The sequence below is a fragment of the Colletotrichum aenigma genome (assembly GCF_013390185.1).
Source record: "Colletotrichum aenigma strain Cg56 chromosome Unknown KSG_Cg56_contig03, whole genome shotgun sequence".
Lineage (NCBI taxonomy): Eukaryota > Fungi > Ascomycota > Sordariomycetes > Glomerellales > Glomerellaceae > Colletotrichum > Colletotrichum aenigma.
This window is the reverse complement of record NW_023500909.1, coordinates 1,523,100-1,546,947: the sequence shown is the minus strand read 5'-3', so window position 1 is coordinate 1,546,947 and position 23,848 is coordinate 1,523,100. Positions and strand designations below refer to the sequence as shown.

The window sequence follows — 23,848 nt, the reverse complement described above, 5'->3', positions numbered from 1 at the left end:
TTTGTTTGCTCTGTTTCACATATCCTACAACACTGAGCTGAGACGGGAGTGAATTGAGTGAGCATAGCAGTTCATTCGGCATGAAATCTTCTAAGTGGTTTTGTTTGATCAAAATAAAAAGTAAGAAAATTATAGATTCTCAGGTGCCGTGAGAGGTAATTGCTACCTATGCAAGCAAGTGTTCTTCCGTTCTTCTAGGTATTAATTAAGACACAGACAAACAGAGACTCCTTTCTCAAACTCTACAAGACATATAAAAATCGCTTCTTACTCATATAGGCAGAAGAATAATAATAGCATGCTGATTTACTAATCAGGCAATAGAACGTAAACGCATCCTATTAATTGCGTTCTGTTATTGTTACTATTTATCTGCGTAATAAAAAGTTCTTGACAAAAAAAAATAAAAGATTTGTTTGCTGCTACTGTTTGTTGTTTGCTCAACGTTCAAAAATGTCAAGAGGGCTCAATCGGGGATCGAACCCGAGACCTCGCCCATTCACGCTGTGCGCAAGGGTTGTGAAGAACACAAGCACCCGAAGGGCGAATCATACCACTAGACCATTGAGCCGGTGTCGGCTTACAATCCCTGAGGGACCGAATGCGCGGTGGATGGCTGTGGCGCAAAAATTGGGCACTATGATAGACGACTGGCTGACAAGCTTATGTGCCTGCTATCATGTCGCGGTCGTAGACTCAAACGCGCTCCTTCAACATTGCCGAAGACTGGACCGCAAGAGCTGCAAAACGCCGTTGGAGAAAGTCTGTTTACTCGGAGCAGAGTTCTGTTAGAGCCTGCCGAGATTGGTGCTTGGGGTAGGATGCAAAGTCAACTCTGGTGGTAGTGCGGAGATAGCTTCGGACACTCGCCAACAACATGAAACCTGTTCGTATGAATTCCAATCAGACAACGAGAAACCTCAACTCACCGCTGGAAAATCTTGCGTGGCCTTGGCCAAACGACGGTTCTGTCAGTGCCTAACCGAATTACTGATTTCTTCCCCCTTGCCGCTTATCTCTAACCGAGCCAGAGTTGATGCCTTTCTGGACTGGACCTGGCAGTGGGACGGGTGCCGGGCTTGTGCACGCGGTCACTTTCCCCATCGTTTCCACATCGCCAAAATAACCTATGGACCAAGCTCTGGACTCACCAGCCTGCTGGTACCGTTGACACAGTGACACTGAGGGAATTGGGATAGTCCGGAGTCCGGATACGTAGTCGATTCGATGAGCCGATCAACGAGATTGGGTTGCGCGGAATGCGATTCCTGGTGTTCATTGCCGTATTCGAACAGAGTTTAGTAACTTTAGTTGCGAGCTCAGAAAAACTCGACCGAAGCGTCCGAATTGGCCGACGGCTTCGGCGACAATGGAGCGAGGGGATCAACGCCCACGTGCTCAGTTTTCCTCACCTTCAGCTGCCAGAATTGATTGACTTCATCTCACTGAAAACGTAATCATCTCGCACCCATTCGCTAGGGTCGGTCCTGGAACTATCCGACCCCCGTGGGAAAGCTGGAACCACACCCGGGACCCCTGTTTTGGCAACGGTCGAAGCGCTTAGACGACATTTTAGCGGTGGCAAATTGGGCAGACTGGCGACTGGCGCCTAGCGCAATCAACTCAACCAACTTTCATGTCGACACGGTGGATTTCCTTCGAGAAAACTCGCGGAAAACAGATCAGATCCGGCTGTGCGCCGACGACCATGGAGACGGATCAACGTCCTCCCACTTGCCTTCGAAGCTAGGGGTTCCCGAGAGCGAGGAAACCCTTATCCCTGCCCCGCGACATGGGACGTTGAGACTTGGACAAGGAAGACACAACTCGGTCCGTGATAGGAAACCTGTGTTGCCAGATGGACAGTTCATATCAAGCCGTGAACAAGTCTCTGACTGCCAGAGCTGTATAGCCCTATGAACATTTAGCATCTGGGGTTCTGTCAACATACCTGAGACAGAATTTATTAACAGCTCCAGCGGGCATCGCTGCTGATCGCGGCATTTGCGAGGGCATTATGCAGATCTTGTCAGGGTTGCCCAAGCCTCCGGCTCGGCGAGAGCGATTCATTGCAGCCGCCAGCAAGCGGCAGAACTCGCCTTACAACGCCTCGCCAGGCACTCGTGGCTTGTATAAAAATGCTTGTAATACGACCCTAATCTTACCCTGACGCCCGGACGCCAAGAACATGGAACTGCATGCAGTTGTGGTGCCTGAACAAGGTTCATGACTAGTGTACGGTCCAACGACAGGAACCACTGCACAACAGCTTTTCTTCGTCTGAATAACATGAATAAGTCCAGTATAGAGTAAATTGAAACGTTTCTATAGAAGTTCATCTGATATAGCTCATTTGACTTTTTCGAAATGTCTGCCCAAGCCGTTCTTCCTCTTTGGTCGTCAACGACGATAGCCCCCAACAGAGTGTGTTCCGAGCGCACTCGCAACGGCCCCAGGCGCAACTGAAGCGGGGATAGAGTTACAGATGTGGAAAGTCGTGAGCCCCTTCTAATAACATGGGAGTTTCTCGGTGGGTTTCGTCTCCCCCTTCCGGCTAGGTAACCTGGCGCGACATGCAAGGAGTCGACATCTTGATATTGCACCCCGTCTGGGGTGGTGGGCAGACAAGAGCAGTCAAAAGGGGGCGCCCTGCCGTCAAAAGACAGACCCCAATGTATTATGTGTTTGGCCGGATGCCCGTCATGCCTCACAACAGTTGCATCTTGCCTCGTACTCGCGTTTTCTCGTGATGTTGTTGCCCTCAACGCCCTGGGCGGCGCTTCTGCTGGCCAGCGTCTTTTCTCCCGCCGTGAAGGCGGACGACTGCTCAGTCGACCCGTTAGTATTACCCATAAAAGTAAGAAAAAACCACATCTCACGAGTCATTCGCTCACTTTTTACGGCTCGTCTGTTTCTCTTCTTTTGGTGTTTTGGTGGGTTTGTTGTGTGATCGTGGAGTACTGACTTGGCCCCCCGCAGAACGTTACCTTTCCGAATGGCATCGGTGCCAACCGCGGCGTCAAGCTCACGCTTGGTGGCCAGGTTCAAGGCATGCGCATGTCAACTATTCTTAACAATACGCGAGTGAGGAATATTCTCGATTGCCCGAACGAGGACACCTTGGCGTTCGTCGGCTGCCAAGGCGCATCTGGCAGTGTCTATGATACATCAAAAGACACCTTCACTCAAGTTTACAACATCAAGGACTGGAATGTCTCGTAGGTGGCCTATTTCAACGCAGTGCATCGTTCATTGCTGACTTCTTGCACAGAGTAGTTGATGCACAACCTGCTGATGGCGTCACAACCGTCCTCCATGGATACGACACCGCCAACTTCACGGATGGCCCGGCAGTGGTCTACGGCTACCCTTTCGAAATCTGGGCGGACTATGACTCCATGAACAAGAGTGCTCTGGCACTTGGTCCCGAATCTTCCACGATTGACCTGCTCGTCGACCACAAGATCACACCGACGTCGGCTTGGAGCTTGGACTACGGCTCAACCTCCGAGCTCTACCCCCGTGATGGCCAGCTTGTTTTCGGCGGTGTCAACGAAGCGCGTTTCAACGAGACGAAGAAGACCGAGTTCAACATGTGGGGAGCGGGCGCGTCTGTGCCGTGTCCTCTGCAGGTTCTCATTTCCGACATCGTTCTGACGAACGAAGACGGCGACCACTCGCTCTTCAGCGACATCGGCACACGAGTTTCCGCCTGTATCGACACGGTTCAAAACGACTTCACTTTCACTCCGAACATGTTCTCCCGATTCCAAAATTTCACCAACCACACCACCACATTCAACGGTACCACATACGGCCAGTCGACGTATCCATCCAGTCTCGAGTCGATGATCGGAACCCTTACGATTAAACTTACGAATGGCTACACCACTGTTATTCCTCACTACGAGCTGGTTTCCCACGAGCGTGGAACCGACTCTCGCGGCAGATACGCCGTTACGAACAACACCCATATCCAGGCCACCGTTGGTTCCGGCTTGAGCGATTTAGGCAACAATGTCCCTATCCTTGGTGGTGTTTTTCTCTCTCAAAACTACCTGCATGTTGACTATGCCGCGGGCAAGTTTTGGCTGAGCCCCCAAGTCGCGAATGGCACATTGGCAGACAACATCACATCAACTTGCAACGGCACGAGTAGCGGTACCAGCGGAGGAACTGCGATGGGTGTGAAAGTCGGTGTACCAGTAGCCATTGGCGCTGCCTTGATCTTCTTTGTTGCGCTCTGGTTCTGGCTGAAGAATCGTAAGCGAAACCCAAATGCAGCCGGGGTTGCTGGAACGAGGGCCATCCCTCGATCAGAAAAGCGGGACGCCCCAGACTCCAAGTCATCGACAACCAGGTTTGCTGGGTACCAAAACTACCACGCCGTAAATCCAGATAATCACATGGAGCTCGAGGGCGACATGGGCGCAAGGCGAGCAGAGCTAGAAGAGCCCGCGCCTGCATATTCAAGAGCGTCGGAATGGCCCCGCATGAACTCGATACAGGGAGAGAATATGACATATTACTCCCAATCACCAGAGGAAGGCGAAAGTTACGAGTTGGCGGATACTTCGCCAATGCCACCACAGCCGCCGGTATTGGCAAATCGGCCGCCCGCGAGGAGGCAAGACACTGCGGTGTCTGCCATCAGCGACCGTGACAATTTTACACAGAGTCCGACTGCGTTACGAAAGCAGATATCTAATATCGACGACATGGTGTCGCCAACTAGTACACGGGCAAACAGCACGAGACGTCCTTTTTAGCGTATTGGATAGACGATTAATGATAATTCACTTCTTGAGGCACTAAATTTGGTTCCGATGACACTCACGCTGTGAATGGTACATAAAATAATGGGGCTATTGCCTGATCAAGTCGGTACTAATTGTAAGGACTATGATGATCCTCCAAGAATGGAAGTCCAAAATGCGCTGTTCTCATCAACGTGCTGATCTAATAATACATATCGAACATACTGCGCTGCTGCAAAGCCGACATGACTGCAACCCAGATAATAATGCCCAGTACAAACCCCCATAGTGACAACATAGCCATGCTCTTCGACGAACGTCCAATGACCATTGCGAAAAACATGGAGGACGAAAGGATCATGATCCACAAGAACACACCGCCTTTGTAGGTGATAAGAAGAGAGCCAATTGCAGTCAACAAGCACCAAGTCATTGTCCACCATCTCCAGTTCTTGATCCAGCCCCAGAGGCCTCCCCAAACGCCATACATGGCCGGTGATCCTGCCTTTTCTAGTTCGATAGTTCCGCCCCTGAGACGCTTCTTGATCTCTTCAGAGAGCTGGTCGTGGGTGAGGTCGTCGGGATTGCTTTCCTGCAATTCTTTCCTGATAGCAGCGGCAAGCTCCAGAACCCCCTTGAAGCCCTTTGGCTTGTCGAATCGACCACGCATTCTCATAGTCATATGAGATTTGACCCACATCGCTGACATTCCAAGGGTCCATAAAATCAACAGCAGTAGCATGATGAAGAGTTGGATATACGAGAAACCCCATTGATACGTTTCTCGAGCCGAGGCGTTGATTTTGTCTATTTCTGTCACAGGCTGGCACGTGCCGTTTGATCTGATGTAGTTGAGGTCGTACGTGTCGTTCCCCATGTTGTAGGTGTATGTGACCTTGCTTCTATCGCTAAATGGCTGTGTGTTCGTTCTCGGATCTGTCCAGTTATTGCCAAAGATTGTTTTGTACCTCTCCGGAAGGTAGAATGCCGAAATATTCAGCGTCGGGGATGACAGAGTCTGTTTCATGAAGATCGAATTGTTGTTTTTGAGTCCAAAGAAACCGTGCTTCTTTGTATCTATACGGCCACATCAGCATTCTTTCTATAACTTAGATCGCTGCGTCGGCCTCACAATTGGAAACGCTTCCATGCAAAGAGCATCGGCAGTTGAGTGGGTAACGCTCTTGCCACTGCTTATTGCGTTCTTCGTTGCTGTATTCCTGATCCTCCTCGCAGTTGGAAGAGCCGTAATAGCTCCAACTGTACCACGAATTGGGATAGTATCCGTCCAAAGTATTGCCTAGGAGTTGTTCCGCTTCAAGCTGTTAGTTATGCTGCTTGATAAGAACAGTTCCAAAGCTCAGAATTGGAATGCTTACTGTCGTAGTTGCTTCTCGCAAATGTGACTGGATAATCTTTGGTTAGATTGACTCGGTCTCCGTCATGTATGATGTAGGCAATCATATCGAAATCCGAAAACTTCAGCATTTCTCCGTCGGGGCCCCTGATGAAAGCACCGCTGTTTGCTTGATATCCGGACATCGCGCTACCAAGCGTAGGAAACAGGAGGATAAAAATCGCAACCAGGACCATGAATATCATGGCGAATCGTGAGCGTAGCCCGTGAGAGCGGCTGAAGTCTCGCATCAAGTACCAAGTAGACCAGAAAGTCGGTGCCCCGTCTAGGAACACAGTCCAAAACGTCTCATAGGTAACCGGGCTGACTTCCATTGATGTGGTGACGTAGTCGGAGAAGACACTCCAAGAGACCCAAGCCAAAAGAGCCTGGCCCCCACGGCCAAAAACCTATGAGCAGTCAGATGCTTGCAGAGTAAGCTGGAGAGGCAACAATTTTACCACGTCCCACGCAACATCAACAAATTTGGCATTTGCGAAAGTCATAGTTCCCCATGCCATTGTGATCTGGAAGAAGCCGGAGGCAGCCCACCAGTCATACTCGTTCATGAAAATGTTAAAGCTTCCATCTGGCTGACATGCGGTGTTGTCTGAGTCCGTAATGGTCTGGGGCTGCTGGATGACGACACTCATTAGAACCCCAAGGCCAGAAATCCAACCAAGGAGGAACAACCAGCTGATCGCAATGACCCAATTGAAGTCTATTAAATCCTGCACAGCGGCGATGACAGCCTCCTTCCAAGCTTGTTTGTCCCATAGCTTTGACCCCAGGTTGGCGCATCGGTGTTTGGATCGTGCGGTCTTCTTGCCAAGTGAGGAGCTGTCGTCGATGAGAAGCGGGGCAAAGGATTTCGTGGAGAGAACGGCACTGAAACCGGTCGACGTTTTTGAATCAGAATTCATCTTCGACAGCTCTAGTGGGATTGAGGAGTCTCAATTTTGTTCGACACCTCTGTGACGGTGCTGTCATGACATGGCTTGGATGAGCGTACTTGACCAAGAACAGAACACTAAATGAGTACGGAGAAGCTGCAGAGGAGAGGGGTCAGTTTCAATTCAATTGAAGCTGTGGCACAGCAAATGCGGCTGTCCGCCTCTTATCATTGTCAGCGTGGAGAGTCAGGATTTACATCGCGTTGAGTGCTGCCTAATGCAACTGACAGGGGTTCATTCACGCGCGACCTCCAACCAAACATCATCATGAGCATTGACAGGGGCAGCTATGCTTGTCGTCATTACACAGTCGGATGCCGTTCGGGCGAACGGCGCTACTGCAAATAACACGGCAGAGTAAGATGATAGGCATCATTTAGCGATCAATTCAGGAATTCAGGCAGCTGTCCGGTGCTGCGCCGCGGGGCCATCTTGGGTAACTGACAGCGATGAGACTGATCGGCAACTCCACTGCCGTTCTCTCGTCTTGCAGGCCCTAATTCCGGTCAGGCTGTCTGGTGGCGCAGGGTGACCAGCAAAATGAGATTTCAGTGAGCGGCCGCCGCTAATAACTAGAAAAATTGAATACCTGCGTGTGTCTGAGTCGTTTTTTCTTTTCGTAGGATCGGCCTCCCTGCTGGCTTGGTATGGAGGATTCGGATCCTTGCACACAGCCAGTTATTCCTACGGCGCTGGATGAGATTTCAGCCTTATGACGTTCTCAACCCGGACTCCCGGAACTGTCTAGTGAGCAGAGGATATATGTAGATTAAGATGAAAATTGCGAAACTTGCGCTAAAGCCCTTGGGTAGGAGATGATGGTATCTCATGGACTTTTGATATAAGGTGGATCGCCATTTGGATAAGGTACCTTCCACGAGTTAAGGCCAAGACCACATCTTCAGGTAGAGGAATGAAACACAGAGACGACAACAAAGTGTCTTACTTCCAATCACCATTTTCTTTTCTCAAAGTCCGGTGGACATTGGGATCCTGTCAGTACCAGATGTCGTCCCAAGCCCCAACAGCGCATTTGCAACCTTTGGAACCCTTCTTCCTCGCGGATTGCGAACTCATGTTTGTAGATCGACACATATCACGATACAACTTTCACGGGACACCAGGAAATTTTGCAAGATTCATCATAATTCGTGACTTATGTCGTAGCGAACGGTAGAAAACGAGCCCCAAGACAAAACATGTACCACGCACCAACGCCCCGCCCAAAATGGCAAACCTTACACCCGTCCCAACTGCAGCTCACAAATCAACACCTTCTGTCTTCGTTAAGCATCAACTGGAACAACTGGAATATCAGCCCCGGGTCGCTTCTTACGTCGCTCCTCTTCACGTCGCCTCTGCTCCTCTCGACGTCGCTGCTCTTCTCGACGTTTTGCCTCCTCTCGACGTCGTTGCTCCTCACGAGCCTTCTGCTCCCGGCGCCTCGCATCTTCTCGCCTCTTCGCATCTTCACGACGCTTCGTTTCCTCTCTGCGCCTTGCTTCTTCTCTTCGACGCTCCTCATCAGACTACACGGTAACACCGTCAGCATGCTCGAGCCACGTCTCGTGCACAACACCTCAACGCCCACCGGCGCTACATCATACCAACCTTGCTCTCTTGTTGGACAGCGCGCTTGTGATTGTAACCGTAGCCATTCTGCCTCTCACGCTCGCGCTGCCGCTCTTGCTCCCTGATCAACTGGTCGGTCTTCTTCTTGTCATACTGTCCGTCGCGGATTCTCTCTTCCTCCCTCTGACGTGCGTACTCCTGGTCCTTGAGCTTTGCCTCAGTGCGCTGTCTGTCATACTCAGCCTTGCGAATGCGGTCGTCATCCTTGGCACGCTGCTTTGACGAGTCAGAGTTCTGCTTGTCGTACTGAGCCTTGCGGATTCGCTCCTCCTCGCGTTGACGGGCGTACTCCTGGTCCTTCAGCTTTCCCTCGGTTCTCTGTCGGTCGTACTGAGCTTTCCGAATGCGTTCATCTTCACGATCGCGGTTCTTCTGCTGCTCTCTGATTGACTGGTCAGACTTCGACCGGCCAGAAGACGACCTGCCGTTGAGTCTCCGGTTGTAGTAGTAATCCGGGTCCTTGTAACCAACCACGTAGGGGTCGTAGGGCTTGCCGTTAGACTGAGGCGGGGGCGTCTTGGGTTTGTAGGTGGTAGTCGTGTGTGAATCAGGGGTGTCAACGAAGCGCCCGTTCTGCTTCTCCTTCTTCTTGATCTCGGCCAACTCCTTGTTCTCCTTATCCTTCTGCCGCTGTAGCGCGGCCTTTTCCGCCGCGTTCTTCTTCTTCACATCGTTCAACTCCTGGATTTCCTTGTTCTTGTCGAGTCTGGCGGCCTCCTTCGCTGACGGGGTTTTGGCGCCCTTCTGACGGGCACGGGCATCGGCAATCTCCTCACGCTCACGGTCTTCACTGAGATTCGTCTTCTGCTTCTGCGCCTTTTGGTCCTTTCGAATGTCGTTCAACTCAGCCTTCTCCTTCAGCTTCTGCTTGCCGAGGTTAGTCTGAGAAGGAGGAGGTTTATTGTTGGACTTCGGTTTGCTGTTGCCCTTGTTGTTGGCGCGCGCAGAGAGGACGTTGCCCTCTTCTTCACCCAGATCTTCTGCACTGAGATCTCGTGCTTCTACCTCGTAGTACTCCCACTCACCATCATCGGTGGTAGCGGGAGGGGCAGCGGCTGGGGGAGCCGGCTGATTTGGGTTGACTTGACGGGCTTGGAGGCCAGGGGTCTCCTCGTCGATCTCCTCGGCCCGAGACTGGAGTGAAGAAATGGCAGAGCTGAGAGCGTCGTCTTGGCTGTCGAGGCGCTTGACGAGGGGCACAGCCAAGCCGCCAGAAACGAGCAGGGCCAAGACGAGAGACTTAACAGAAGGCATGATAAACTGGTTCGTAGGAAGTGGTGAAGGCTGCCAAAGTGATGTAAGCGAGGAAGTCGTAGGTAGACCTGTTGCGCCAGGGCATAGGGGTATGTTTTTGCGCGGAAGGTCATGATGTCTTTAATACTTCAGTCTCCATGCTGATTCCCACTTTCGCAGCTCGTAGAAAATCCACTTTCCACAACAAGCAGCTCTCTAGTGGCACTAGTGAATAAGTCTAAAAGATGCGTGATAAGGTTAAGTTAGTGGTCTGAGACGGCCTGGACCTCAGCTCTGGGTTCGGCACATCGTCGTCGAGGAATCTCTAGTCTTGGTGTTGTCCTTCCCATGACCGAAAACGAGGCGGACGCCGCCGGCGAGCGTACGGGATGTTGAGATGCGTTTGCCGAATCAACGGACTGCAACATGGCCGTTAGATCGGCCAGAGGTTGGGAACGGGTAAGCTTTCCAGTTGTGCGTTCCGGATTAGATCAGATGGAAAAGCTTGCGTCGCCTGCTTCCGCAGCGGCCCAGGGAAGCAACCGATACCGAGCGGGCGTTCATGTCGATTGTTTCTGACAGCGACTATTCCTGCCCCTGAGATATCCCGCGGGTGCCACTCCACGACTCAGACGGTTTGCAAAGGGTCCAAGGCGTTGAGCCGACACGCGGGGTTGGGCGCAAGTTGGCAAGTTTAGACTCGGCCCCGAGCCCAACTAGCTGGAACGGGCAACCACTTGCAGAGCTTATCCTCGCGGGCCACGTACATCTCCCGCTGCGGGGAGATGACCGGAGCCAATAGATGGTCAAAGATTATCAGGCATTCGTAACGTTGGGCTAGAGTTTAAGATGCCAAGCGGCCCTGGGCCAAGAAACGCCCCGTCCCTTCCCCGCCTTAAGTTTCGACCCGCCGATTTAGGTTATCAAAAGGGATCGAAAGTGCGACCAATATCGCGGTGGGTGTCTTGTCGATCTTGGAACCCAAGGCGTGATACTCGGGGGAGCGTCCGCCTCGTAGAAGTCTCCTGATTTGTGAACAGATTTGCCGAGGTGGAGGCTTCCTGACTACGGCTCCTCCCAGTCACTTGGGACGGTCGATGCAGGGCCTCTCGGTAACTTTCGAAGCTTGGGCACGCAGATCCCGCGGTCCTTTTGTGCACACAGCAGGGCGGGCCCCAATGTCGCCGTCTCGTCCGGTCTTCTCGATCCCCAAGAACCCGGAGCCGCTGGAATGGCCCGGGTCCGGATCCAGCTTAACCTGAACAAAGCTCAAAGTAAGCCGCGCAACACTGCTTCACTAGCGCCGTGTTGGGTTTTCGTGAGGCTTCCCTTGGCCAGACAGAAGAAACTGTTCCGAGAGCGATTTGAAATTTCTGCAAGGTACCGCAACTCAAAGCAAGCCTGGACTCTACTTTCAAGTGTCCAATCAGTTTCGCCTGCGTCGCGAACGGTTATCTCAGCTTCTGCTCACCATTGGCACAAGGCCAGCGTTCTACTTAGGCTAGAGCGTAAACATTGCCGTTTCACGGTCGTATGACTGAGCTCTTTTCGGTGTAGGCAAAGGCAAAGCTCACGTTGTCTTAAAATTAAGTATCGCAGATAAGGTTTTTCATTCGGTCAATTGTCTTAGATCATCGAGATACCGCTGCGCACCGCTACATGCGCAAAGGTGATTTGATAGAATACCAAGAATCCTCTCGAGGCTCAACGTTGCGCAGCACTGAAAGTTCTCTGTATTTACGTGCGGTGGCTGTCTGACAGGCCAGACTTCCAAAGCTATCTGCCATGAGCTGAACGCTCTCGAACCCCGAGCAACCCACGACATTCCGAGGATTTCCATGATTTTGGATGTAGGCAAAGTGACTTACGGTGAAGCTCAGCGACCTGGCCCCTGTTTTCGACAGAAACATTCTCTCCGGCCTCAAACTGCCACGTACGCGCAGATAGGCTTGAAACTTGTTGCGATGACGAAATCGTGAGGAAAATTAGTGCAGGGAAGGACCTTACTTTGAAGCTGCATGTTTCCGTCCCGCTCATTATCCACCGTCCCACGGATGACATGGCGGCACCAGCGGTAGACGCGCATTAGTGGCGGATACGCACGCTGAGGCTACGAGCTTAGAACATGATGAGGATACCTGGTAGGTAGTGTAAGCGTCGACTGAATCGTTGATTTCGAAGTGCGCACGACGCTTAGGAAGAAAAGCTTTTTAGCCCAGCGCTACGAGGGCTATTTTGCGGTTTTGGATGAGCAGTGCTACTCTTTTGGCGCTCAATATCCGGCGATCTTGTTCTACACGCAGTTCGTCATGACTCGAAAAGGACTCTGAGGAAAGAGAAAGCGTCGGGAGTGTAAAATTGGATCACATACGTGTCTAGACTGGTGGCGCTTTGCGACTTATTTTTGTTAGTTTTGTTAGAGTTATGTTCTATCTTGAAACTATGAAATGTAATCTTATGTTGATATCGTTCGTAAAGAAGTGATTAATCTTTCTTCCCTTCTAACTTTTCTTCTTCGCAGTTTGCCGCCTGGAGGCGCACCTTGTTGACTGCCGTATGACTCTGACGGGGAAACATGTGGAGGGTCACAGCGTAACCTCTATGGCGAAGTGATTCATAAACACTTCAAACGGCAGGCGGTTTACATCGACTAATTCAATCGGAAAGGGCGCAACGCCGAGGCAACGTCCATGGCCTATTCTGCACTGAAACCACCGCTTTCTCATGAGAAATGAGCTTCAGAGTTCATGCAACTGAGACTGAACGAGCCGCATCGAAAACGCTTCCTCTTGTGAAATGGGAATTGGCATCAGTCTCCTCCTCGACGCGGTCCCATCATCGCTTCACACAGTTACAATTACTTGCCTTTTAGCCCCTCCCTGTACTAATCAGCGACCCCGAAACTAGCAAGAAACTTATACTATCATCTCATCCCGATACACAGTAGTATCCCGCCGGATGTAGCGGAGGCCATGATGGTTCCCCCAAAATCAGATACTCGGGGCAGCCGCTGGCATCGGTCCCGACTCCGTTGGGCCGAGGCCCCGCTTCCAACCCCGGAATGGCAACTGGTGTCTGGTCGCGCCGCCATCAGCCCCACAAATGCACCGAAGAGGACGGACGGAAGCCTCCCCTCCGCCCCCGAATCAGGCTTGTGCCGTCTCGGCGAGCTTTATTTGCGGCGCTCACTCTCACCAAGACGCCGATCTCTCTTACGGGAAATCAAATCACCGTCAATACGAGATCTTTTGATGTATCGAAATGAATTGCCGGTGAACTCGGGTTGCTGCCAGATGCTCGTGTGACGCCCCCTGAAAACGCCCCAAGAAAATGAACAAACTTAACCGTTTCCTCCAAGCCTGTGAAATCATATATAGCCGGCCGAGATGTCGGGGCTGCCCACACCATCTCATGTTCTTTAGGTTCGTGGGACTCGACAACCGCCACTGCCGATTATGAAAGCCCACCTAGTCGCGATTCTGAGCAGCTTGGCCTGCGTCCAATCTCTTGCTGTTCCGGAGCCCAGGCAAGCTGGAAGCTTCCCTTCGGCAAGTGGGACACGGTTCACCATAGATGGGCAAACCAAATACTTCGCCGGCAGCAACTCCTATTGGATCTCGTTCCTGACGAACAATGCCGATGTTGACCTTGTCATGGACAACGTCGCGAAATCAGGTCTCAAGATATTCCGTGTCTGGGGCTTCAATGATGTCAACACGATCCCCGGCAACAACCAGGTCTGGTATCAGTACCTGTCGGCCTCTGGGTCTCAGATCAATACAGGGGCGAACGGCCTGCAGCGCCTCGATGCCGTGGTTTCTGCTGCAGAGCGGAAGGGAGTGAAACTCATTATCAACTTTGTCAACTTCTGGGACGACTACGGCGGATTAAGCGCTTACGTGAAGGCGTTTGGGGGCTCGAAGGAGAGCTGGTATACGAACTCCGCCGCTCAAGCCCAGTACCAGGCCTATGTCCGAGCGGTTGTAAACCGCTACAAGAGCTCCTCCGCCATTTTCGCCTGGGAACTTGCGAACGAACCCAGGTGCAAAGGATGCAGCACAGACGTGATCTACAAGTGGGCGGAATCAACTTCCAAATTCGTCAAATCCCTCGATTCCAACCACATGGTCACTCTGGGTGACGAGGGAATGGGCCTGCCTGGAGACGGGAGCTACCCATACCAGTATGGCGAGGGAACGGACTTCGTCAAGAATCTCGGCATCAAGACTCTCGACTTCGGCACTTTCCACATGTATCCTGACCATTGTGAGTGACAACACCTGACTAATCCGAGAAAGCAAGGCTGACAATAATGTTTTAAGGGGGCGTTGACCTGAAAGCGTGGTCTCCTGGCTGGATCAAGTCCCATGGTGAGGCATGCGCCAAAGCGGGGAAGCCCTGCCTATTCGAAGAGTGTAAGATTCCCCCCTGTCTCAAATGTCCACAACAAAAGCTAACGACAAGGAGATGGTTCCCTGAGTGACCACTGTAATATCGAGAAGGCATGGCAGCAGGTGTCGCGTACGGCGTCTGGCCTAGGGGCTGATTTGTTCTGGCAGTGGGGAGACCAACTGAGTTCGGGACAGACGCACAATGACGGATTTACAATCTACCACGGCAGCAGCGACTATCAATGCCTCGTGGTTGACCCTGTTAAGGCAATCAACTCTTCTTGATTTGCCGCGAGTGGCTTGTACATAGATGCCTTCACGGCCTTCTCAGCCTTTGACGAGTCAAGATGATGCACATACGTTTTACAGTTGGTCTTGAAATCTGGATGTGTGGGGGATTCCGCCGATCCTCGTGTCGTGAGAAACGAATCGTCCGAAGTCTTGTGAGATGAGGCTCAATCATTCGATGCATCGAATGTCGGGTACCGTGCTTCCGCAAAAGTAAGCCCTAATTGAAGCGCAGCTTAATCATGGAAAAGGCCAAGCTTTGTCGGAAAATTGTGGTCTGATCTAGGATATACCTGACAATATTCCGCCAGCGCGATATCGAGGGATCGCCGCATAAGGTAGGATCCCACAGCCACATACTAGTTAGCAGCAGAAATACGAGGACCCGGATGCCAGATACTTCCCGCAATTGTTGCGCGATTTCCAATGTAGAATAATAAGAACCAAACTCACCCCACATTCGGTTTTACTTGAGAAATCCCTGACTCATTTCCTGATTAGCCAATTCTGCTTGGTAGAGCGTTTTCCAGCAATGTTTCTCGGAAATACCGTGGTGGTTGCTCTGAGTTTGCTCCAATTATGGGGCGTCTCAGCTGAAGATAAGGTTAAAATCATGCCTCTTGGGGATTCGATCACAGGCAATCCAGTAAGCTGTTCAGGATCGAGACTCGGACTTTGTAACTAACGCCTACAAGGGTTGTTGGAGAGCATTGTTGTGGAAGAAGCTCCAAGACAATGGCATCAAGAACACCGACTTTGTTGGGACACAGAAGGCGCAGGGTTGCGGGTTCGACTATGATGGAGAGACCGAGGGTCACGGTGGGATGCTGGCTGCAGACATTGCCAGCCAGAACTTGCTTGATGGATGGTTGAAAGAAACAAAACCAGACATCGTCATGATGCACCTGGGCACGAACGATGCGTGGAGCAACAGGAGGCCAGAGGACACTATTCAGGCGTTTGACAAGTTGGTGGATCAGATGAGGTCGAGCAAAGACACGATGAAAATACTGGTAAGTGAACGAGAACCCAAAGGCTTTTCCTTGTTGTTTACAGCTGACTGCTTTCAGGTGGCTCAGATAATTCCGTTAAACCCCGATGGTTGTCCGGAGTGTGGTCGAAGGGTTGAGACTCTCAACAACGCTGTCGTGGAATGGGCACCGACGAAATCCAACGACAAAAGCACTATTACGGTAGTTGACTGTCATAAAGATTTTGACGTGAAAGCAATGACACGAGATGGAGTTCATCCAAATGATAAAGGGGACGAGCGGCTGGCTAATGCTTGGTACGAGCCTCTCGCAAAGGCCATCAAAGGCTAAACATCAAATATTATATCATATTGGACGGCTGTATTGTTCGAGTTGGATGCAAACATGCCCAAACGAGTGACAACCTGCCCAACATTGTAAAAATAACGCTGAAGTACTGACTGGTCACTCGCTTATTCGTTGCTTGCTTTCGCTTTAAGCTACGAACATTCTTCTGAATATTTTCTGGCGCAGGTAAAGCTCTTTTGAATTGGAATGATCCATCTCTCACAGCTGGGAGCGTTTCATTGTTGTGGTAACCTTCGCTACGGCTGTTCGGCTTATTTGATAAACAAAGACTTTGAGAAGAACATAAACTTCTGAGCGACTCTTGAAGCTATACTATTTACACGAAGAGAAGTTTCTGCAGAGTGTGTTTCGCAGTGTGCTCAACTGGCTGCGTCTTGGCTGCGAACAACCTTACCAAGGCCACCACCAAGGGTTGGATCGCTTGACGACCCACACGCCACGCTCCATAGTGTTGATTACGATGTAACCGCTCTTGAAGAAGGGGTAGTGACTCCAAGTGCCGACGTAGTTGTTCAAACCACCGCCCTCCTCCTGATCATCCTCGGGATAGATGTCAAAGTAGGCAATCTCCTTGACACCCTTAGCGGTAGGATCTTTTCGGATAGATGAAATATCCAAGATACGCAGACCAGCACCGTAATTGCTCTGGTAAGATAGACCGCGGTTGATGTATTGGTTGTGATCAACGCTTCGCACGGTTCCCTTCAACAGTATGGTCAGAATTCGTAGTTAGAAACTGGACATCAAAGGACTTACCTTGAAAATACCAGTCTGGCGCGGTGATGCAAGACTCCTGATATCCCAGAAGTACGTGACGGGGAACCCATCGGCTGCGGGGCCAGTCTTGTTCCGCTCGTCGATTTCATCGTCCAGCACGAGGAAGTCTTGCCAGTTGGGGTCGATAATCCAGCCTTGATGAGTGTATGTAGCACCCTCGTAGGAAGTGCGCGAGATGATGTTGGTAGTGTTCTTGTCGGTAACATCGTAGCTGAGAAAGGAGCGTCAGAAACCAGTCCTTGAGAAGTTTGCTCAATGCGCGCGACTTACATGGTCAAAGTGTTCTCATTGTAGCCGTAGCAGATATCGCGGCCCCAGTACTTGACGTCAGGCCCTCGATAAACAATGCACTGCGCATCGTGGACGTAGCCATCGCCAGCAGCACATCCGAGATATTGGGGGTTCGCAATGTCAGCAAGATCCAAGAACTGCAGTCCAGAGTCACAAGGCAGATTCTTGCGGGGCTGAGCACCGACGGCGACGGCATAACCCTTCTCTTCGTTGACCACAACGTTGTGGCTGCGACCTAAAGGCAGAGCTTCGCTCCAGTGTGCCGTCAAGTCGCTTTGAGAGAAGGTGATGGGGTTCTTCGGATCAATATCCAGAAGCTTCAGCTAGGTTAGTCGAATCCAGACCAGTTTGGTAATGCGGTGGACAAACCTTTCGTAGATCAAAGAACTGGACGCCGTGGTCAACAGCCTCGCTGCCGACAACAAGATAGTTCTTGTAAGTCTTGATCTCGCGCCACTGGCTGGGAACGGAGTATTGAGGAAGACGGCCGAGGTAGATGAGCTTGCCCTGCTTCGAGATCTCGACGAAAGCAGCCCCATCGTATTGCCCAACGGCAAAGAACTCCCGTCCGTTAGGCGCCGTCCAACCCCAGGAGCCTGAGCCTCGGCCAGTCGAGTTGCCCAGCGTAGCATGAGACTGGAAATCGTAAAGATCAAGCTAAAGGGCATTAGAATGGCAGCTAACAAAAGATCACAATGGAATTTGGCTTACATCCTTGCACCTGAAAGTCTGGAGAGGATCCCCCTTGACCAATTCAACCTTGCCGTCCTTGCAGGCGATGTAATCCTTCGGACGGGCTGTCCATTTCGCAGACTCGAACCTGCCCTCGACCTCGAACTCTTTCCACTGAGCCTGTTAACGGTTAGTAATTTCTCGTAACCTTGTCCTCAGACCTGAATTGACTCACAAGCTTGTGTTCCATGCTTTCTTGGTGTGCGGCACCAGTCTCATACCAAGCTGACAGCTCAGCATTGGGTTCCAATTCTTTGGCAACGGAAACCCCCGAGAGGGCGCCGACCGCCAAAGCCAGATTTGCAGTTCTCATCTTGGAATTGGAGTGTTTTAATGCCAAGTGAAACTGGGAACAAGCACCTGGGATGGGTTCGGAGGGTGGAAGTTGAGCGGGACAATCAAAGTCTGGGGGTCACAACGAGCAATCCACGGGGCCTTTTATACATACGCCATTGATCTACTGGGCCCCAAACAAAGTACGACGCGATATTAAATCTGCATTACAAAAGATCCAAGTCTTACCATAGCGGGGTAGAACATCTGTGGCCCTGCATTTTGTGCCTCCTCGCCTGTCATCATCATGCGCGGCCTGCAGAAGCCAAGGAATGGCGAAAACAGTCGTTCAAATAGGGTCATGTACTGATCAATAGAGTTTTGCCTCAGTTACCCGCAAGCACTGGTGGCTGCGCCCAGATGCAGGCCATCAGTTGCTTAGGGTGATGAAAAAGGCAGGTGGAAGTGATGTCGTAACCTCTTGGCATTATTGCCCAACCCCGTCCAAGTTTTCCCGCCCCAACAGTTTGAGCCTTCTCTATCCGACTGCTACACGTTGTCAATTCCAGAGGCCTTTTGCAATCTGACGGCAGATCCGCTCTCGGGCGGACCGGACTACGGGGTAGGCTGTCGATCGGGCAAACTCGCCGGCGGGTGTACACTACTGCATGTGGCGATGTGACCCCAAGCACGTACACGGGAACCTTTGTGAGCAGCCAAAGTCCCTTCGCGACTCACAATCCAGATAAAATCAACGGGTTGCTTGGGTCTGGTACCCAGCTGCGAGTGTTTCTATGGTCACTGGTGATCATTGCATGTCTGAGGTACCTTTGCATGATTGGACTCGCGTATTTGTGCGAGCTCGTTTGTCTGCAGAAACGAGCGTGAACTGGTTGGAAGCGGCTCACTGCATGTTTGCCCCAGACAAATTGATCATACGTTTTTTCTGCGGGCATTCTCTCGGCTACGGCAACCGATCCTGAGTGTTCCAGCCACCCGAGTAGCTTTTTAAGCTTGGATTTAGGCTTCTGCACTAGCTGTATTGGGTAATTCTTGGTATCTGACCAGGGCAGGAGAAGAAAGCGGAATCTTACATATACTGTAACTTCTCCTCCCCGCAAGCCGCCGAACCTCTGTATAGGTCTAAAGCTCTTCTCTGCACACCATGATGGCACGGAGGTACTGGGCCCTTCAATGCGGGCTGCAATGACAAAGGACCCGAAAATGGAAAGGAACTTGATGAAGTAGTCGTGTTATTTGACTCAGTTAAAGCTTAGGGTGGGTACTACTTATCAACGCTTCATTTAATTCGAAAGTCGTGTTAATTAGTAGTCACTCCATTCCACCCGTCCACCTTTAAGACGTCTAGCATAGAGCGCATGTGAGAGAAACGGCACCCAAGACATTTTGAAAAGTATTTCTAGCGTGATATATGCTTCGCTACATGTTGTATAAATCTGCACCAAGACTCAGAAGGTATTAAGAAGGAATGCTACAAATCTCTACAATGAAAATGGCCGATGACGCTGAAAATACCTAGTTACGTAGGCATAGTCCCTCGAAATCACATTCCCTCGTTACAAAGCCCTCACCAAGGATATTTCCGAACCTCATCCTCCTTCACCAGATCCAAGCCCCTATCAAGCTGTTTTTGATGCTCATTGTCAAGATACTCCAACAAAACCTTCTCATACATCTCTCGGCCCTTGTAGTTGGCAACAGTGTCATCCCAGCTACGAACAGCACTCGCAAGCCTGCCTGGAACGTAGTCTTCCGCAGCCAGTTCGGTGACGGGGTGGAAGTAAGTCCGAATTGTGAATACGACGGCTCGGCTCTTTGGCAAGCGACGCAGAGACTGTCTCTCGGAGCGGAAGAAGTGATTCTCGATGGCCTTGTTTTTCTCAGCTGTGCTCCAGCTCACGACAGGGTCGTCTTCGCCACCGATGCTCCAGCTCCATGGAAGCGAGTCGTCGACTTGGATGAAGTAGTTGTTACGTGAGTAAATCTGATCGCATCGCAGGCGTCTGAAGAAGCTTGCCATGCCGTTGTGCAGCTTCTCCTTGTAGTGTGGTACGTCTCCGGATGTGTGGATCTCTTCAAGAGACTTGCCGTATTTATCTTCAAGCCTCCAGAAGCCTGCAAGACAGATTGCGCCAGCAAGAAGATAGTACTGGCCATCGGGGCGTTCCATCATGATGGCCAGGTCATCTTGCACCAGCTTAGCAGCGATGGCCATGGGGTCCTCTGCAAGGGGCTTCTCGACGATGTTGAATGATTCGCCGGACCAGATATTGTCGATACCCACGGCAGTGCGCTTGAACAACGCGGGGTATCGGTTCGGCAGGTACTGCACCAACTCCTCAAGTAATTCCATCGCAGCAGCGTAGGCGTCGGGGTGAGTTCCGACAACCTTGGAGCCCCGTTCCTGTAAACGGGCGACCTTGTCTGCATGGTACTTGGGGAAGTGGTTGTCGAGTTCGATCCACTCCTCAGGTTGGACCGATCTTAGCCCCATGGTGACGTGGTACTTCGGGCCGTAGCGAAACGCCCGATATGGAAGAGGCTTCGTGGTTTCAATTGACCAGTTTGGGTACGGACTTGGTATGGGCATCTGGTAGAGCTCGGGCTCTTTCGACGACTTCCCATGCTTGCTGTTGCTTGGCTTCAGGCCAAGCGATGCGCCTTTCCTGGATTTGAAGAAGCCGACCGAGCGGGAGATGTATGCGGCGGAGACAAGGGCAAAGATACCAAGAAGCAGCTTCCAGGCTTCAGGGCTGAATGAGTTAACCAACATAATCGCCATGGTGGATGCAGAATGCGCTATCAACGGGCACAGACAGGCAAAGACTCGAAGCACGGAACAGTAATGCGTCTAAGAGGTTGAATCTGAGTTCACAACTGAAGCTGATATGTGGACAAGGCATGACATTATCAGTGCCACGGCCCTCCGAGTCAGCCGCTAACTAGAAATGGCACAGCTGCCCGGTCGCATAAAGCGCCGTATCTTTACTCCAGTCTCGTTTTCCCCGCGAGATCGGCGACAATGGAGAACCGATCCCCACAGACACCGTCCCGAGCTGAGCCGGAACGCTTGTCCGCAAGAGGAAATTACAGCCTATCGACCCTGGCCAAGCCGAACTTTGCTGGACTACCTCCCCATTAGCAACATCCGAAAGTCAAAGGAAGTTGAGATGGATGAGATCATAAATAGGAGATGCTCACACCAGCATCGTCATAACGTGACAATCAAGGTCACACACGCCTCAAATATCATATCTAAATCTGTTATCATCTGGCCATTGCACCAGCTCTCCCAATCTTCACACTCTTCAATCCCATAATCTCACAATGGCCGCCTTCCAGCACTACGCGAAAGCCCAGTCTACCTTCAATATCCCTCTGTTGGCAGGTGACAACGCCTACCTCGGTGACGTCTTCTCCAGCGATGAAACCAACCCCGACAAGCCCGTCTCATCTGGCCTTTTCCGCTTGAAGAAGGGAGAGCCTCTTACCTACACCTACAAGTACGATGAGATGAAGATCATTCTTGAGGGCGATTACACGATATCCGACGAGACTGGCCAAAAGGTCGAGGCCAAGCCCGGCGATGTCTTCTACTTCCCCAAGGGCTCGACCATCACCTTCACCACGACTGACTACGGCTTGGCCTTTTACGTCGGGCAGCGCAAGAAGAGCGACTTCTAGGCTGGTGCTCTCGTGAAGCTTGTGGTATATAGACCGGGGGAACCGGTCATGGCACACAAATGTGCAAGCAGTTAAATACATAGCATCGCTAGCTCCGTCAATTTGAATTCAGACTCCAAACTCGTCTCGTCCCGTTACTCTTGTCATGATGAATACCCTTGAGACCGAGATTCTCAATGAACTCCACGGCGTTGCAGTCTCATGAATCAAGTAACCATTTCCGATTCTTAGGTCCAAAACGCCAGTGAAGCAGTGGTTGATCCGGCAATAAGTACAATTTCATTATCCAAACATTGACCGCAAGTTGTTGTCCTCCATTATGTCGATCCAATGAATCGTCGGTATCCCAATCTCGCTGTCGTAGGCTCTCCAAATCGTTTGCACCAGCTCTCTGGCAACAACCACCGGCGCAGGCGGCAGACTACTCTCTAAGATACCCAACCGTCGCATGACAAAATGTCTGGCACTGCTGATATCGACTGAAAGATTGCCCATGGGCTCCTCCGGTACCGGGGCAGAAGCCATCTGGCTGATGTACAACGACAGGTTGTGCGAATCGAACAATGGCGGAGGACTGATGACGCTCGACCCCGTGCCACCCATCAGGTCCTGCTGGAGCGAACCAAAAATGTTCATCATGTCAGATGACGCGGAATTGTCGTGCCGAAGACCGGTGCTAGCTGAGATGTACAGCAGCGGCTGGATCACTCGAGTGCCGGATGTTGTAGGAATGTGCTCCAGGACCTTGACGAGCCGAAGGGCGAGGGGAATGATCCACTCGTCCCATGGCACGGAGCCACTCTCCGTGACGGGAGACTCGGTCGGAAGACGAAGCGAAACGAGATCTGGAAAGGTCTGGTAGAGGTGAAGCAACGAAGATAGGCGGTAGGCCTCTGCAACTTTTGCGAGGTGAGACACTGGCGTTGCGAAATCTCCCGTGTCGACATCCGGGCTGTCTGGAGGGAATTCCAATTCCAGGAGCTGTTCCTCGAGGCGCTGAGCAACGATCAGGTCCTGCAGCGCTGAAGAGAAGTATCGCTGCGGATCCATGCCTTGCCTCAGGCGATGTCGAAAGCTTCGGCAAAGTCGAATGCAATCTGCAAACAAGCGGTTTATGACCGTGGAAACCCCGGTCCATGGATGGGGATCCCGTTCATGAATGAGTTGGAGCTGATTTGCAGCCAAGTCTTCATTGTCCTGGCTTTCGAGGGGTTCGTCGTCGCGTACCACTGCTAGAAGCATCTCGCAATATGCCAAGCTCTTGTTGAAGAAGGTCAGCATGTCTAAGCCGGTGGCGCTGAGGACTATGGACTGCGTGTTCAGCCGCTGAATGAGAGTTCGCGCTTCTCGGAGGAATGGGATGCCAAAGCCCCGCGAATCTACCCAACAGACCGTCGTTCCGAGACAGAATAGCGAGAATAAAAGCCCGGTCGGAACGGCACGCAAGTCGGGTTGTGCCTTTACGAGTTCAAGCTCGGCCTGGATGAAGTCGGTTGCCCTACCCATGAGTCTGAGTGCAGACTGGCGCATGCTCGGCATCCTGGAGGCCAGAAAAGCGGCCGACATGCTTTCGAGTGAGCTACACACTGTGGAGGAGTTCCGCCAATGGTCAATCGCTATCTTGCGGTTCATGTTTGCGCTCGAATCGAAGCCCGACCATGCTGGGCAGACCTGTTCAAACCAGTTGACGATGAAGGCCGATGAAGTGTCGGTGATGCAGCTCGTCAACTGGTAATCTGGTTGGGTGTTTTCTTCTGCAGATGATGTTGACCCTGAAGATGCGTGTATTACAGAGTTCACTGATGGTCGCCGGGTCGAATCCCTCACTTGGGCCCTTGAGATATCGACGTCCGTCCCCAAAGGACCCGTCGGGGTCCCGCCCGGAACATCCTGACGCTCCTCATCACTGCGAGATGTGATTACTGTTCCCCTAGATGAAGATGAAGACGAAGATACTGAGTTGCGATGTCTTCGGTTGTTGGATGACCCGGAGGCCTTATCCTTTGAGACGCGACTTCGAGGTTCAGGCGGAGGCGCTGCTGTCCTTTCTGGTGATGTCGTTGTGGTCGTCAGAGAGGGA

At 51.6% G+C, this 23,848-nt stretch overlaps 9 protein-coding genes across 9 annotated transcripts; 4 read left to right on the top strand and 5 right to left on the bottom strand.

Annotated features, from left to right (window-relative positions):
- Nucleotides 1–2,749: 2,749 nt before the first annotated feature.
- CGCA056_v004402 (uncharacterized protein) lies at nucleotides 2,750–4,769 on the top strand (the record flags this gene model as incomplete). Its single annotated transcript, XM_037319657.1, has 3 exons — nucleotides 2,750–2,857; nucleotides 2,980–3,218; nucleotides 3,272–4,769. 3 exons carry the CDS (start codon nucleotides 2,750–2,752, stop codon nucleotides 4,767–4,769), a joined length of 1,845 nt encoding a protein of 614 aa, XP_037181256.1.
- Nucleotides 4,770–4,959: 190 nt separating this feature from the next.
- CGCA056_v004401 (uncharacterized protein) lies at nucleotides 4,960–7,076 on the bottom strand (the record flags this gene model as incomplete). The annotated part of the gene is made up of 4 exons (XM_037319656.1): nucleotides 4,960–5,834; nucleotides 5,890–6,072; nucleotides 6,137–6,563; nucleotides 6,615–7,076. 4 exons carry the CDS (start codon nucleotides 7,074–7,076, stop codon nucleotides 4,960–4,962), a joined length of 1,947 nt encoding a protein of 648 aa, XP_037181257.1.
- A 1,316-nt stretch (nucleotides 7,077–8,392) lies between these two features.
- On the bottom strand, nucleotides 8,393–9,992 carry CGCA056_v004400 (Reticulocyte-binding protein 2-like protein a; the record flags this gene model as incomplete). Its single annotated transcript, XM_037319655.1, has 2 exons — nucleotides 8,393–8,635; nucleotides 8,718–9,992. 2 exons carry the CDS (start codon nucleotides 9,990–9,992, stop codon nucleotides 8,393–8,395), a joined length of 1,518 nt encoding a protein of 505 aa, XP_037181258.1.
- A 3,434-nt stretch (nucleotides 9,993–13,426) lies between these two features.
- Nucleotides 13,427–14,647, top strand: CGCA056_v004399 (Mannan endo-1,4-beta-mannosidase A; the record flags this gene model as incomplete). Its single annotated transcript, XM_037319654.1, has 3 exons — nucleotides 13,427–14,237; nucleotides 14,294–14,386; nucleotides 14,439–14,647. The coding sequence occupies 3 exons, from the start codon at nucleotides 13,427–13,429 to the stop codon at nucleotides 14,645–14,647; spliced, it is 1,113 nt and encodes a 370-aa protein (XP_037181505.1).
- A 616-nt stretch (nucleotides 14,648–15,263) lies between these two features.
- cesA-3 (Multidomain esterase) lies at nucleotides 15,264–15,972 on the top strand (the record flags this gene model as incomplete). The annotated part of the gene is made up of 3 exons (XM_037319653.1): nucleotides 15,264–15,296; nucleotides 15,346–15,663; nucleotides 15,721–15,972. 3 exons carry the CDS (start codon nucleotides 15,264–15,266, stop codon nucleotides 15,970–15,972), a joined length of 603 nt encoding a protein of 200 aa, XP_037181506.1.
- A 408-nt stretch (nucleotides 15,973–16,380) lies between these two features.
- CGCA056_v004397 (uncharacterized protein) lies at nucleotides 16,381–18,103 on the bottom strand (the record flags this gene model as incomplete). The annotated part of the gene is made up of 6 exons (XM_037319652.1): nucleotides 16,381–16,692; nucleotides 16,747–16,978; nucleotides 17,038–17,381; nucleotides 17,428–17,715; nucleotides 17,770–17,910; nucleotides 17,966–18,103. 6 exons carry the CDS (start codon nucleotides 18,101–18,103, stop codon nucleotides 16,381–16,383), a joined length of 1,455 nt encoding a protein of 484 aa, XP_037181507.1.
- Nucleotides 18,104–19,651: 1,548 nt separating this feature from the next.
- CGCA056_v004396 (uncharacterized protein) lies at nucleotides 19,652–20,866 on the bottom strand (the record flags this gene model as incomplete). Its single annotated transcript, XM_037319651.1, has 1 exon — nucleotides 19,652–20,866. One exon carries the CDS (start codon nucleotides 20,864–20,866, stop codon nucleotides 19,652–19,654), a length of 1,215 nt encoding a protein of 404 aa, XP_037181508.1.
- A 545-nt stretch (nucleotides 20,867–21,411) lies between these two features.
- eutQ (Ethanolamine utilization protein EutQ) lies at nucleotides 21,412–21,768 on the top strand (the record flags this gene model as incomplete). Its single annotated transcript, XM_037319650.1, has 1 exon — nucleotides 21,412–21,768. One exon carries the CDS (start codon nucleotides 21,412–21,414, stop codon nucleotides 21,766–21,768), a length of 357 nt encoding a protein of 118 aa, XP_037181509.1.
- A 282-nt stretch (nucleotides 21,769–22,050) lies between these two features.
- On the bottom strand, nucleotides 22,051–23,307 carry BEA4-5 (Beauvericin cluster-specific repressor BEA4; the record flags this gene model as incomplete). Its single annotated transcript, XM_037319649.1, has 1 exon — nucleotides 22,051–23,307. The coding sequence occupies one exon, from the start codon at nucleotides 23,305–23,307 to the stop codon at nucleotides 22,051–22,053; it is 1,257 nt and encodes a 418-aa protein (XP_037181510.1).
- Nucleotides 23,308–23,848: the final 541 nt, after the last annotated feature.